At 39.0% G+C, this 15,830-nt stretch overlaps 1 protein-coding gene across 4 annotated transcripts in view; it reads left to right on the top strand.

Annotated features, from left to right (window-relative positions):
• The window catches only part of Ppp1r12b (protein phosphatase 1 regulatory subunit 12B), a 204,202-nt gene that overhangs the window by 62,441 nt on the left and 125,931 nt on the right, over window positions 1-15,830 (top strand). For 3 of the 4 annotated variants that reach the window (XM_042681368.1, XM_042681367.1, XM_042681366.1), the window contains exons 7-12: window positions 1,149-1,228; window positions 1,936-2,072; window positions 8,387-8,499; window positions 10,983-11,186; window positions 12,579-12,661; window positions 14,010-14,135. In XM_042681368.1, coding sequence (XP_042537302.1) covers window positions 1,149-1,228; window positions 1,936-2,072; window positions 8,387-8,499; window positions 10,983-11,186; window positions 12,579-12,661; window positions 14,010-14,135 — 743 coding nt within the window. Of the gene's footprint in view, window positions 1-1,148; window positions 1,229-1,935; window positions 2,073-8,386; window positions 8,500-10,982; window positions 11,187-12,578; window positions 12,662-14,009; window positions 14,136-14,688; window positions 14,699-15,830 lie in introns of those variants that run through there. The other variant, XM_042681369.1, reaches the window with a different exon arrangement.

The following is a 15,830-nucleotide window of genomic DNA, read 5'->3' as shown; positions in this document are numbered from 1 at the left end:
GATCCTTTATTGTTTAGTTGCATGTAACAGTTTGCTTAGCACTCGACAGAAGAACTACATAAACATGGTGCCCCTAAACAAACTGCAGAATAGAAAACCACCCTCAGTATACAGCCCATAAAGGGGAATGAGTGATTTGGGCAAGGAGAATAAAGATCAATGACAACAGGGTAGGACAGAAGAAAATCACTGGCTTGCCTTTATTGCTTTTCAATTGTATATGATATGGCACAGGGTATGTGAACTTAAGTTTAGGACAAATATGGGAAATAGAGTGTTTCTGGATCAGAGAACTATCAATGATGGGACAGACTAGTATGTCTAATCTCAGGTGTATTCAGCATTATGCCTAAGGCTTCTTGTTCTTTAAGCTTAAACAAATCATTTTATAGATTAAACAACTCATTTTACTTTCTTTTTTAAGCAATTGGGATAACTAAAAGCTAGAACTTTGCAAATACAGTATTAGTATTGTTACTTATTGGATTACCTGCCTCAGACAAGAGGTATACTTTTTTTTTATTGTAAAGATACTGTACAGAGGGGTAAGATGTATAATTTTTATAGCTAGTTTTTTAAACCTAACATATCTAGGTTTAGATGTAACATCTTGGTCAAATGATTTTTACCCACCAATAGAATGATGTATAAAAATGTCATGTATCTTTGTCCCTTGCATAACTTTATGCTCCAGGGATATAAATACATTTTGTCTAGCACTTTTTCCTAAGGGCTTATTTCCCATTTGGTACCTGTGGTTTCCTTAGAAATACTGCCATCATGTCCCAGTGTTTGGATCATAAAGATTTCTTTCCAAGTTCCTCCAAATTTCTTTCCAAATTCTTCAGAAGCAAGGCTTATTTTTTCAAGACTGGGTTTGGATATTTGAGGGGAACAGTTCTCTTAAAGCTCTGATACTATATTTTTTCTCTTCTACCTTGGGTAAGGGGTTTCCTTTGTCATTTTATTCTAAGGAGAACTAACTAAAGTATATCTGATTTTTCTCAGATTGTCTTCATATTGCCCCTTGGGTGTTAGTCCTGTTTTTTTTGTTTTTGTTTTTGTTTTTTCAGAAAAGAACCACTTTGGTTCTTTTCAATATTGCTGTAGTTAACTTTGTCCATTTTCTCTTTTTTTTCAATTTCCAGCTTCGAAGTGAAAAGGAAACACGGAATAAACTCATTGAATCAGACCTGAACAGCAAGATGCAGAGTAGACTCTTCAAGAAGTAAGGCATAAACTAGGCTATGTAGCATAAGCCTGGTTATATGGAATGACATGCTAAGAGTTTACATAGTGAAAGCCTTAGTCTTTGACTCTAGCCAAGTAATCTTCAAACATGTAGGAAAGTTTATAATGCAAGGTGATGGCTTTAATAAGGGTAGGGAAAACACTGAGGACAGATGAATGTCCTTTATACATAGAAATGGAGCGTGGGCATTTTTAGTCCATTGGCTTCCCATTATTACATTGTGAGTTTAATTTCTTTTTTGTTTACTACTATTGTAGTGCCTAGCATGAGTTTTGACATATCGTCAGTCCTCAAACTTTCATCTTCAGAAAACCTAGGGTTCAGAAGAATGCACAGATGCAACGAGGAACCTGTGTTTCTGCGTGTATTACTTTTTTTTTTTTGGTCATGGGGCCTGAACTCTGGTCCTGGGCACTGTCCCTCAGCTCTCAGCTCAAGGCTAGCTCCCTACCACTTGAGCCACAGTGCCATTTCTGGCTTTTTTCTGCTTATATGGTGCTGAGGAATCGAACCCAGGGCCTCATGCATGTGAGGCAAGCATTCTACCACTGAGCCAACTTCCCAGCCCTGTATTACTTTTATATAGAGATGTATAGCTTTATTCCCATTAGTATACCTGATTGTCCATGAACTTGAAAAGATGGTACTTTCTGAATTACTTTTGAATCATATCTTTAATTTAGCAAAGAGAAAATGCTTTATGAAGAAGAGCAACCCAAATCACAAGAAATAGAGGAAGAAAATAAAGAATCTAGCAGTTCCAGTTCAGAGGAAGAAGGTGAAGATGAAGCTTCTGAGTCAGAAACTGAGAAGGAGGCAGGTAATACACAGATGATCACAGCAGAGACCTTCATTTCTGCTGCTTGCCACAGAGCTGGCCAGGGCTCCCCAAAAACTTGAAGTTCAGTTTTCAAGGGCAAGAGATCAAATTACTCATGACAACTTGGTTATAAAAGCTGTAAGCTATGTTAAATTCTACTTATCAGTTCATATGCAGCCAGCAGACAGGATTTAGAAAGTCAGTGTGCTGAGAGACAGAGATCTTGTAGAGGCACCTTCAGTCACATGCTTTAACAAACTGGGGGAAATTTATGTTTAGTCCTTGGGTTAGTTTGGTTCCTTAACCAGAATCCTGCAATCTTTTCCCCCCTTCTCATTATTTGAAGCTCTTTCCAATCTTGAGTGGGAGTTTGAGTAACAAAATTGTATTTACCTTTGTGACTTTTACTAATAACATATACAGTTTCCTCAGAATCAACACCAAAATGATTATTCAAATTCCTTCCATAAAATGGCACAGTATTTGCATATAATCTGTGCATACCCTCCTGAATACTTTAAATCATGTCTCGGCTATTTTTTGGTAAATAGGTGTTAATACTATGTTGCTCAAGAAATGATAAGAAAAGAAATTGTTCATCACAGGTTCAGGTATTTTTCCAAGTATTTTCCCATCCACAGTTAGTTGAATCCACAGACATTGAAGCTGCGGATATGAAGGGCTCTGCAGCATATAGAACTTCTTAAATTCATTGTCTGACAAATCAAGAACTATCTAACAAGCATTAGGTACCGAACATGGGCAATCAAAACCATAAGTTATGATTTATATGCAGGCAAAAAGAATACAGTACTGGATTTTACTGAATAGATTCAACTCCCAATAAGATATTTCTCAGATAATTGGAAAGAAATGATAAGCTATGAGTTTATAGCACATATACACTGCATTCACTGGTATTGTCCTTCAGAATAGAGTTCACAGTAAGAGGAGATGTTTCCAGCTAGAAGACCAAGTTAGAGGAGAAATTATAATGGAGTATGTTCTTCTCCGAACTCTGCCATACCTGGCTTACCCATAATGGAAGCATATTACTTACTCGGTTGTCTGGGTCCCAGCTTATGGTGAAGTCTGGCTTTGCTGACACTTTTTCTCTCAATCACAGGAGAATACTGTCCTTCATCATCTCTAAATCTGTGGCTCATTGAATATCACCAAAGGAAGTTAGAGACCACCAGTTCTGTAGAGAAGGCAGGCACCAGCTAAGTTTGCCCTAAAATAGATGGCCTTGTGTTCTTTGAGATTTGAATTTCTCTTACTAATCAGGTATAGCTTATTCTAGAAATTTTAGTGTTACATCTTCAAAATTATAAATATGCGTTTTTTATTATATATTGAGTAGAACACTAGCCTTGAGCACAAAGAGGCCCAGGGACAGCGGCCAGGCCCTGAGTTCAAGCCCCACAACTGACCAGAAAAAAAAAAAAAAAATAGCTGTGTTTGCTCTATGCCACATCACTTTTGGTATCTGAAAAGTGTGGGAAGAAGCTGCCCAAACTACTGTTATGCTTCATGATTTGTACCCATGCTTAGCTGTTGTTCCCTGAAGCTTATCTCTATGCTGCTATTAGACTCAAATACTGATCCTTATGATTAAGGTATACCTCTATTCAGAAATTTCCATGACATCTTCCTCATTCCATCAGTGTCTGCAAAGTAAATCTCAAACCCTGTAGTTTTGCCTTCAAGGTCTTTTGTAATCCAGATCTAGCTGACTTTTCCCATGCCACATACTAGCAAGAACATATTGTAGCCAAACTGGATTGCTTGATTTCCTCAACTATAAACTGAGTTTTCCTGCCCCTGGATGTTTATTTTTTATTTTTTTTATTGTGAAAATACTGTACAGAGGGGTTACAATTACATGGGCAAGATAATGAATACATTTCTTATCAAGCATTGTAGCCTTCTCCTTTGTTTCCCCTTCCCATCCCTTCCCATTCTCCCCCTGTCCCCCCCAGTCATCCTGCACCCCCCCCCCCAAAATTGTAATGTTCGTTTTGGACATAATGACTTGTACATCTCATTGTTGCAATGGGTCCACCTGTATCCCTATTTAAACAATTTGTTTTTCCCCTTCCACTCCACAAATTATACCGACATGAAATACAGTGAAAGCAGCCCCTGGATGTTTTATGCCTTAAAATTAGTTTCTGAAGGCTGGGAAGGTGGCTCAGTAGTAGAGCGCTTGCCTTGCATGTATGAAGCCCTGGGTTCGATTCCTTAGCACCACATAAGCAAAAAGAAAAAAAAAGCCAGAAGTGGCGCAGTGGCTCAAGTGGTAGAGCACTAGCCTTGAGCTGAAGAGCTGAGGGACAGCGCCCAGGCCCAGAGTTCAGGCCCCACAACCGGACCCCCCAAAAAAAATTAATTTCTGATTATCAAATGTTTGTAGAGTGAGTTTTCTTAGAAGATATAGAATCTAGCAGCCAAAAAAATTGTTTCTTTAGGTTTCTGTGGTATAGGATATTGAAAAGAATGGACCCTGCAAGCTGGGCGCTGGTGGCTCACGCCTGTAATCCTAGCTACTCAGGAGGCTGAGATCTGAGGATCGTGGTTCAAAGCCAGCCCGGGCAGAAGAGACAGTGAGACTCCTATCTCCAATAAACCACCAGAAAACCGGAAGTGGCGCTGTAGCTCAAGTGGTAGAGTGCTCGTCTTGAGCTGAAGAGCTGAGGGACAGTGCCTAGGCCCAGAGTTCAAGCCCCACGACCGACAAAAAAAAAAAAAAAAAAGAATGGACCCTGCATTGGTTAATGTTTATTTCTAAGTGACAAATACCTGGGAGAAGCAGGAGAAAGGATTAGTTTTGGCTTACATTTTCAAAGGTTTTAGTCCAAAGTTGGCAGGCCCTGCTTCTGGGCTTGTGGTGAAGCAGATATCTTGGTGGCAGATGGGTATGATGGAGAAGAGCTATTCACCTATCCCATGACAACTAGAAGCGAGAAAGAGGATAAGGACTAGATACTTTTTACTTTCTTCACCCAGTCCCCACTGCCCACTAATTCCCATTAAAGCCATCAAATTATGAAGCGATCTAGGGATTTATTCATTGATGATGTCAGAGTTCTCAGGGTCCAGTCAATGATTACAATCCACTAGCTTGGGACCAAGCCTTCATCACATGAAACTTTTTTTTTTTTTTGCCAGTCATGGTGCTTGAACTCTGGGCCTGGGCACTGTCCCTCAGCTCTTCAGCTCAAGGCTAGTGCTCTACCACTTGAGCCATAGCTCCACTTCCAGCTTTTTCTGCTTATGTGGTGCTGAGGAGTCGAACCCAGGGCCTCATGCATGCAAGGCAAGGACTCTACCACTGAGCCACCTTCCCAGCCCCATCATCACATGAAACTTTTGAGGGCACTTTTTTTTTTTTTTTTTTTTTGTCAGTCGTGGGACTTGAACTCTGGGCCTGAGCACAGTCCTTTAGCTCTTCAGCTCAAGGCTAGCGCTCTACACTTGAGCCACTTCCAGTTTTCTGAGTGGTTTATTGGAAATGAGAGTCTCACAGACTTTCCTGCTCAGGCTGGCTTTGAACCACGATCCTCAAATCTCAGCCTCCTGAGTAGTTAGGATTATAAGCATGAGCCACCGACTTGAGGGCACTTCATATTTGTAGCAGGCCCTTTCCTTTTCCCTGCCTATGCTCATTACTTCCCTCTTTTGTGTTCCTCTAACATTACTCACTTATTTTTGTTTGAACACTCTTCATTTTTATGTGGGGAGACTGGGTATGTTATTCTAATGAAGGGCTCAGCACAATTCCTGGCACATGACATGCATTCATATACATTAAATGTTTTTTTTTGTAATATATCTAGTAGAGGAATAGAAAGACATACACATGTATACCGTGAAAAAAAATAATTCAATCAGTGGTATTCACTAGTAAGAAGGTTTCTATCTAGTTCAGGTAATTGTAGTCAAATTTCATATCTGTATAGTTATTTTTCATTTGCAGTGCACTTAAACAATTTAATCTTTACAGCCATACTTTGAAGTCATGTTATTAATACCACTTTTTAGAATGGAAATTAATACTGAATGAGGTTAAGTGAATTAGGCTTCCTAGTTAGCATGAGACATGCCAGAGCTCTTGAATTTGGTTGGAATTCCTCAGAGAAGTAGAGAACTAGTTGAAGTTATCTGCATAAATACATCAGCTTGTTGTTGTTGTTGTTTTTGTCAGTCATGAGGCTTGAACTCTGGGCCTAGGCGCTATCCCTCAGCTCTTCAGCTCAAGGCTAGTGCTCTACCACTTGAGCCACAGCACCACTTCCTATCTGCATAAGTAAGAGGACAGATTTTAGAGATAAAGGTATAAGGAAGAATCTCAGGGCAAAATGTTTTTAGGAAGTAACGATGAATCAATGAAGGGGGCAGAGAAGGAGAACAATAGGACAGGTATTTCCTCCTCAAGAATCAGGGCAATAGTGAGAAGGGAGAGCTTAAGGATGAAGTCACTAGTAATCCTAGAGAGCAGTTTCAGTAGTCTGGTGTGGGCAGTAGCCAGATGGTTCCAGTGAGCTGCCCTACTCATTTCTCTAGTTCTCTGCCAACTGAAATGTTATTCATGTTCCAAAGCCCAGCTCAATCAGTGTCCTTTATGAAGCCTTACAGGATAGCTACATGGTTTTATTCCCTTCTTTAACTTTTATAGCTATCTGTTTGAACTTCTTTTATATTACTTTTCTCTTGTTGCTTATTATTATTACCACCATCCCCTTCTGCTGTCCACCTACTGGCAAACTTTGGAAACACTTGAATATATTTTCTATCTTCTTTATCTTTCTGTGGCTTATCTGCTTAGTACAAGGCCTTCTCTGTGGTAGGTGCTCAATAAATATGTTGGAAGAAGAGAACATTTCCAGATGTTGCCTGCCACATATGCATGTCCTGAACAAATATTTGTTGAATGCATTGGTCCCATTTTTAAAGATCCACAGATAAAAAAATAGTTTTAGCTCTTCTCTTTATAAAATCTATGAGCCAGGACGACATACCTGTCATCCCAGCACTGAGCAGGCCGAGGCAGGAGGATGATGAGTGTGAGGCCAGCATGAGTAGGCTACATAGCAAGACTCAATCTCAAAAAAAGCCAAAGTGAAAAAGTAAGAACTAAAAATCTGATACAGCAATAAGGAAATACAGGTTCTAATAGGATAAGTAACTTTGCTAATATCACAAAATTAAGATGTGGCTTTAAATTGTCATATAATTCATGGGTAGGTTACTCTGGATCTCTCTTTCCAAAATATATAGACAGGGGGCTGGGAAGGTGGCTCAGTGGTAGAGTCCTTGCCTTGCATGCATGAGGCCCTGGGTTCAATTCCTCAGCACTACATAAACAGAAAAAGCCAGAAGTGGTGCTGTGGCTCGAGTGGTGGAGCACTAGCCTTGAGCTGAAGAGCTGAGGGACAGTGCCCAGGCCCAGAGTTCAGGCCCCACGACTGACCAAAAAAAAAAGAACCAAAATATATAGGCCAGATCCATAGGGACTAGGTACAGGCACTACGCTTGTTATTTAGTATGCAGCAATAAATTAAATAGATACACTTTCTGATTGATGACTCTATTGTAATAGATCACTCCTATTTCTATTCTGAGTCCAACTTAACCTGCAATTAACCTTCCTCTGCAATCCTTTCTTCCTTTATTTTCTATTGTAATTCCAAGAATACTGATTACTTAAATTAGGTGAGCCACTTCACCACCAGCAGATGTGTATTCTGAGCCATTACTCACTCCCTTTTCTCTTCTTCACCTACCAAATATCACTATCTTCTCACTCACTCTGGTTGTTTCTGTGGAGAGCCTTGATTGTTAAAGCAACTTTCTTTGTTGTTTCCTTCCTCAGAAGGAAATCCTGTAGCACTTGATGATCTGAATCAATCAATGTAATACCTAAAGTATAAATGATCTTGTTTTATGATTGTAATGTATCTTATCTCTTTTTCTTGATTGTAATTATGTAGAAAGCAGAGCTTATCCTATACTTTTTTCTGGCTTTTTTTTCCTCTGCTAATCTATAATAGTAGTTACTGATTAATGTTTATGCAATATAACTAATAATATGGAGGCAATTTTCATCTGGAAATTCAAGTTGAAGCCTACCAAGATGGGAATACTATTGAGTTCATTTTCTTCTGCCCATAGTTGCTAGAGAGAGTTCATCTTAGTTTGAGTCCAGGCATTTATAATGAGCAAATCTTTTCTGTTAGTAGCAAAGGACATATATACAAAAAGATAAGATTTTTCACACTTGGACTTGTTGCTTTTCTTGCCTTAAATGATAGATAAAAAAACAGAAGCCACTATCAACCATTCCAGTCCTGAAAACAAGAGTAGCGTCATGGAGCAGATACCATCACGAACTCAGAATACCTTCTCTGCCTCTTCTGCTAGGAGAGTGAGTACTTCAGAATTGACTTCGGTTTTATTGTTCACTACTCCAATAAATGTAGAAAGGCCTCAGAGATACATCCTTGAAGCTGGGTTGCTGGTGGCTCATACCTGTAATTCTTAGGAGGCTGAGATCTGAGGATCACAATTCAAAACCAGCCGGGGAGGGCGGGAAGGTGGCTCAGTGGTAGAGCATTAGCCTTGCATGCCTGAGGCCCTGGATTTGATTCCTCAACACCACATGAGCAAAAAGAAAAAAGCCAGAAGTGGCGCTGTGGCTCAAGTGGTAGAGTGCTAGCCTTGAGCTGAAGAGCTGAGGGACAGCACCCAGGCACACAGTTCAGGCTCCACGACCAGACCCTCCCTCCCCCCCCCCCCCAAAAAAAAAAAACCAGCCGGGGCAGGAAAATCAGTGAGATCTTATCTCCAATTAACAACCAGAAAACTGCAAGTGGAGCTGTGGATCAAAGTGGTAGAGGGCTTGTCTTGAGCAAAAAAGCTTAGGGACAGTACCCAGGCCCTGAATTCAAGCCCCACAGCCAGGAAAAAAAAATACATCTTTGGAAAACATATACATCTGTAGGACTGGGAGCATGGCTTAGATTATAGAGCCCTTGCCTTGACGTCAAGCTTGAAGTCCTGAGTTCAATCTCTAATACCAACATTACCTCCAAAAGAAAGATACACTCTTTACTTACTCTGGCTCCTATAGTTCGTGCTGCTTAAGCAGCAGACATTTATTCCTAACTTTTTTTGTTTTGTTTTGTTGTTGTTTTGTGTGTGTGTATGTGTGTCAGTGCTGGGGCTTGAACTCTGGATCAGGGTACCATCCCTTAATGTTTTCACTTAAGTCGGAGGTTGTGCCACTTGAGCCATACCTCCACTTCTGGATTTTGTTTAATTGGAAATGAGAGTCTCATGGACTTTACTGCCCAGGTTGGCTTGAGCTGAGATACTCAGATCTCAGCCTCCCGAGTAGCTAGAAGTAAAGATAAGAGCTATCCACACCTGGCTACTTTCTACTTTTGAAGAAGACAAATACTAACTTGGGAAAAAAATACAAACACACACATGTACTTATTCCACTTTTATAAAAACAGAAAAAAGAAAGACTCCTCTTTAAACAGGATGGCTTGTAAAAAGCAAAGAGCACAGAAATCTGCATATTCAGATGACTGATGACAAGAAAAAAATCTTAGTGTAAGATGGAGATGAATGAGTTTGTGTTTATATTTCATTTTTCTTATACTTGACCTGGTTTGGGGAGAAACCTAAGCATTTTGCAGTAAACCCCGGGCCCTAAAATGGGACTACTGGCTGGTATTACAAAGCCAATTATGTCTTGTGGATAATGCTTCCCCAAATTATAGTTAAAAGACAATATAAACTGTCCATGAAATTTTTTGGTCCTTTTTCCTTCCCTTTCCTCCCTCATCTCCTCCTTCCTTTTTTTCCCTCCTTCATTCTTTTTTTTTTTTGAGGTGCCGGGGTTGGAACCCAGGGCATTGCACATGCTACATCCAGCTCTGAAGCTTTCGCTTCTGATATCAAAAATATTTTTTTAAGTAAAATGATTATAATAGTGAATTACTCACTTGTCAAAGATGTTACTTAGCAAAATAAGAAGGATGGCAATGTTTTGACCCTTATAATTTTTTCTTACTAATTTTTTTTTTTTTTTTTGCCAGTCCTGGGGCTTGAACTCAGGCCTGGGCACTGAACTTCTTTGGCTCAAAGCTAGCACTCTACCACTTGAGCCACAATGCCACTTCTGGCTTTTTTGTTTGTTTATGTGGTACCAAGGAATTGAGCCCAGGGCTTCATGCATGCTAGGCAAGCACTCTAACACTAAGCCACATTCCCAGCCTCTTCTTAAGTTTTTTAGCCACTGAAATCTAAAACTACTAGAACTCTTGTCAAACATGAAATTGTTTTCTTGAAAGTGGTCATTAAAATTTGCCTCTATTTTTGTTAGCACTAAATTAAATCAACTTACACATATAGTTTCTTCAAGCATATTTATATATTAGCGTATCCTGTTCTTTTAGACTCCACATGCGATAGGGAAGAATTAAGCTCATGATCACCATTTGACAGATGAGGATGTTGAGACCTAGGGAAGCAGATCATATTATTTTCATGTACCCAGCAAGTCAAGATATATCATTAGAATACATCCTCCTGGTGCTTCAGGTCAGTTCTAGTTGTAGAAAGAGAGCAGTTCTTTCACACGAGTCTATTTCTGGCCTAGAGAAAAGGAATGCCTTGAGAGGTGATTAGCAATTGTCATGTGAAGGGGAATTGTGCCATGCATTTTCTCCTGGCACTGCTCTATGCTGCTCTACTGAACTTTGTTAAATGTGGAAAAGGTAAATAGGTGGAAACAATGAATAAGCATTCAGAGGAAAAATGCTTTGGTGACTATTTTTGTTTCTTTACTGTTCTTTGAACCTTTCTTTTTTCTTCTTTTCTTTGCTTTCTCCTTCATAGTTCTCTTCCAGCCTTTTTAGCAAGCCGGAAGAGCCCAAAGATGAATCTCCTTCTTCATGGAGACTGGGACTCAGAAAAACTGGCAGCCACAATATGCTAAGTGAAGTGGCCAATTCCAGGGATGCTCTGCGGGACCGAGGCCTTTCCATCTATCGCTCTTCATCAAGCCCCCGGATCTCTGCTCTGCTGGACAATAAAGACAAGGTCTGGGGGAATTCCAAGGCAGTTTTCTTCTATGAAAAGTCAATTCTGGAAACAAATGAAAGTATTTTCTAGTCCATAAGTTGACTGCGGAGCAGAAAGTTTTTAAAGGGAGACAGATACATTGATAGTGTGACCAAATAGCTATTTGTTAGCTATTACTTGCTTGGCCAGAAAAAAAAAGAACTTTAAAAGTACCTTTTCCCTATGGCTGGCCTTATATTCATTCTTCATTATCCCCTTACCCAGATCAAAATAGTTGTTCAGAAGAAATTGCCTAAATGGTTCTTCTGAACCCAAAACTTTTTTTTTTTGTGTTGGTTATGGGGCTTAAACTCTGAGCCTGGGCGCTGTCCTTCAGCTCTTCAGCTCAAGGCTAGCACTTTACCACTTGAGCCACAGTACTACTTCTGATTTTCTGGTGGTTTATTAGAGATAAGAATCTCATGGACCTTCCTGCTTGGGCTGGCTTTGAATTGTGATCCTCAGAGCTTAGCCTCCTGAGTAGCTAGGATTACAGGCATGAGCCACTGGCTCCTGGCTCAGAAACTTATCCTTGATATTTAAATACTCCTTAGTTCAATTGTGAATCTTAATGCAGTTCAGGCACATTAGCAATTAGAAAAATTGTTTTTCTTTTTTTTTTTTGAGACAAGCAGGCTTGGAACTTGCTATATAGACAAAGCTGGCCTTGAACTCTTCTAACAGTCTCCCAAGTACAAGGATTACAAGTGTGTGCTCCCATATCCAGCCTAGGAAATAATTTGAACTTATTTTTTTCATTTGTAGAAATCTGATCAGGTTAACTTCATGAGCACTTCATCCATAAAGTCATTAAAGATGAGTTTGGTTCCAAATTTTATTAAGGTTGTTCAGTATTCTTGTCTGGGGTCATGTCTTCTTTGTGATCATAGTCTTCTTACTGTGTCTTGCATTTCTGGACACTTCTTGAAGTGGTAAGGTATAGTGGTTGGGTTAACTCTGCAGCATATTTGCTATTTATGCTCCTAAGGACACTACATTTAAAGGAAAGATACACAGGAGACTAAGTCAAGCTAATTTCATTGAGAACATTAGAGTAGAGTTCTCTGTGGCTTTTCAAAGACTCCCTTTCTCTCTTGACAAGGTTGCTGCTTTTTATAGTCTTTGCTACTGGCTTCTTTATTGGATCATCCTGGCTTTTCTCTTGAGAATTATATCCCTTTGTATGGGGTTTTAATGAAAGGAAGTTAGGAATAAGCTTTTGAAAGCTAATATTTTATAATATCACTCAAAATGGAATTAGTATTGACTGTAGATAGATTTTATAGGTATATTTCTACCTTTTTACTCAAAATGTTTTCTGCTCTGTCAGTTTTCTGCCTTTTCTGTGCTTTACTTATTTCTATTTTACAGGAAAGAGAAAACAAAGGCTATTTTAGTTCACTAGTTCCCCGGAGACTCAGCAGCACAAGTGACATTGAAGAAAAGGAAAACAGGTAATCATAAGATAGACCAAAACATGATTTCTTTTATCTTCTCTGGGCATAGTGGTCTCCTGGCCATTATTCCTCTACCTTTTTTCCATAAATGTGCATACACATTATGAATTGGTTTTTCTTCAACTTAGAATACCTCCTAGCCCTTACTCCCTTGTTTTGCCAGTTCTTTACTCGTCAAATTCTAACTCTAGCATAGTTAGACATTGCTGTTTGTAGGACATCTGTGACACAAGTGTGAGCTCGTTTTAGTACCTCAGAAGCTCTATAAAAGAAGTCTGTGTCTCTCTGGTTTTATGCCTATGACATAGTAAACACTGAAAATATAATTTGAGTTGATCAACTTCTAATTTGTAACTAGCCTTCCTCATCTGGTAAGATTAGTATAGAGACTTTGAAATATATGTGCATCTTGGCCTAATCTACAATGTTTGTGAAGGTGTGGTCCTTTGACCAGCAGTAACAACCTCATCTAGGAACATGTTAGGAGTACAGAATCTCAGGCCATACCACAGAACTGTTCAGTGAGATTCTACATTTTGAGCCCGGCACTGGTTGCTCACGCCTATAATCCTAGTACTCAGGAGACTGAGATCTGAGGATCACGGCTTGAAGCCAGCCTGGGTAACAAAGTTTTTAAGACTCTTATCTCCAGTTTACCACCTCCCAAGAAACTAGAAGTGGTGCTGTTGCTCAAAGTGGTAGAGCTTTAACCTTGAGCAAAAGAACTCAGGGACAGCATGCAGACACTGAGTTCAAGCCCACAACCAACAAAAAAAAACTAGAATCTACATTTTGAAAGAATTCCTAGATAATTGAAGTACAATTAAAGCTTGAGAAGATTGTTCTAGAGACTTGTATGAAATATGAAGACCCATAACCTTACCAGCAAAGACCCCAAGTTATCAATGTAGATCCAAAATCCTGTCTCTTCTCTAAAGAGGTGCCCAGAAGCTCTCCTTTTCTTTTTCTCTTCTTGTGATAGACTTCTTCATCTCTCCCACTAATCCCTTCTTTACTTAATCAATAAAAACCTGCTACTGAGTACTTATTACAAGGAACTAAATAAGGAACAAAAATGACTCTTCATTACAAAAGGGCCCTTTGATATAAGGAATTTGGTACCTGTTGAAATGATCTGGCTTTGAAGTTGATAGATGAAAGCCAGCAGTAGCACTTGTGTTCTGTTTGTAAGAAAACAGGTTTATATAATAGAATCACTTAGAAGATCATTTCTTTAGCCATATTTTAGTTTGCTGTTGGCTTTTCTCTCTGTTTGCTTTGTATTCTGGGTAAAACTGGTGGTACAAATCAGTGTTTTGTTTGATTTGCTTTCATGTCTCTACAGAGAATCAGCTGTTAATCTAGTAAGGAGTGGCTCCTATACCCGGCAGCTCTGGAGGGATGAAGGGAAAGGCAATGAAACCCAACAGAAAATTGCTCCTTCCAACTATGTATCAACCTATTTGAAAAGGTACCAGGTGCAAAGGAGTAGGCAGTGATTTTCCTTCACTATGGCTATGGGAACATGGGTAATAACTGCATGCCTTTTTATATCCAGTTATCCAATGAATCAACAAATGAATTGCTTTTAGATTTCTTGGGATTAACATTTTGACTAATTTAAGATTAAAAGTTAATGTGTTCTCTTAATAACTGAATTAAAGTATGTTAATTCTAAATTTTCACCACTGACCTGACTTTATACCCAATCTTCTGTCCTAGTAAAATCTTTTATCAGAAAAACTTCTAGTAATCTCTGGGAAAGATTGAATTTTAAAACATCCTTGTCCAGTAGCTGGTTTTCTATTTTCTAAAACTAGTCATTCCCATTTCAAGTTATATTTTTGTGGGGAGGAAGGGTGGGACTTTCATAGGGTGGCAAGGGGTTGGAAAGGGGAATAGTTTTCTGTTGCATTAAAGACATTTCATATTACAGCCTGTTAATTTAGGGACTTGAGTTGTTTTTTTTTTTTATGACTTTAATGGCCCTCAGATCCATCAAGATGTGAAACTCGCAAGTTTGGTGCAGAGAAGGTACTTGGGTTTCCTTCTTTTTTCCCTCTCATCTGTACTCCCTTTTCTGCAGTTATTTTCTTTGCCACAGCTAGCCAGCAAGCAAAGCACCTTTGCCAGAACCATTAAGCTACAAGATACACTTACTTAATATTTTAATTTGAACTTTGCTGCTGATGTGGAAAGAATCTGTTTTTCATTGCTTACTTTCAATTCTTTCTTCACTTCCACTTAATGCCTCCACCTGCCTCTTTCATGCATTTGTCATGAGGTTTTCTAGATGACTGATTGGCTACCTTCCATTGACGATAAATTGTATGAACAGATTAGTTGTTTGGGATCAAAAGTGATCTCCACCTGACAAGAAGGCACTTGGTCAAATAGTTAATGTCACTTGAGAAATAAAAAGCTATCAAAGAAACAGCCTTTTAACTATCTTCAGTTCTGCAGATTCATTATAAGAAAGGGCTCAACAGTGAAATTGTACAAGTATAGCTTAGTGATCTGACTGGCATTCATAGAAACCAGGGCCTTCAAGAGGCTATGACCTATTCGTCTTTTCTTTAGTATTGCTACGGTCAAATCTAAGATCAAAAACTTTTCAAGGAAAATAGTGTTCTGGATCTAGGAGAGAGAGAAAAGTGATGCTTAGTTTCCAGGCAGTTATTTTGTTGATTTTCATGAACCAAGTCATGAGCAAGTGAACTGAGTGGCATTTGGCTTGATAGATGTAATTGCCAGACTTATAGTGGACAGAGGAGAGAAGGGCTCCCTCTATTTAAGATAGAAAGTATGCTCAATTATATAAGCATTTTTTGAGAAAAGATATACAGTTTGCGTCATACCTGAATTTTCAAAGTTCATCTTATGTAATCCCAAAACACATTTTGATTTTATAAATTTCTGTCTTTTCAAGAAATAATCATATGCTCCATTTAAAAAAGAAAGTACAAGTAGGAATTTGTTGTTCCCTGTCTGCGACAAATCTTGGTATGAGTTCCATTTTCTGTCATCTCTTGTTTACTGACAAGCATTAACTTCCTGTGGCCCAATAAGATGCCTCTTTTCCAGAGAAGATTTCATGACTTTTTATGATCATCCCCTGAAGTGTCTCATTACTTTTCTAGTCAAGAAGTATTTTTAATTCTAATCT

The sequence above is a fragment of the Dipodomys spectabilis genome, unplaced genomic scaffold, assembly GCF_019054845.1.
Source record: "Dipodomys spectabilis isolate Male_0828 unplaced genomic scaffold, ASM1905484v1 ptg000069l, whole genome shotgun sequence".
Classification (NCBI taxonomy): Eukaryota; Metazoa; Chordata; class Mammalia; order Rodentia; family Heteromyidae; genus Dipodomys; species Dipodomys spectabilis.
The sequence above is the reverse complement of the archived record's forward strand: the minus strand, read 5'-3'. Positions and strand labels throughout refer to the sequence as shown.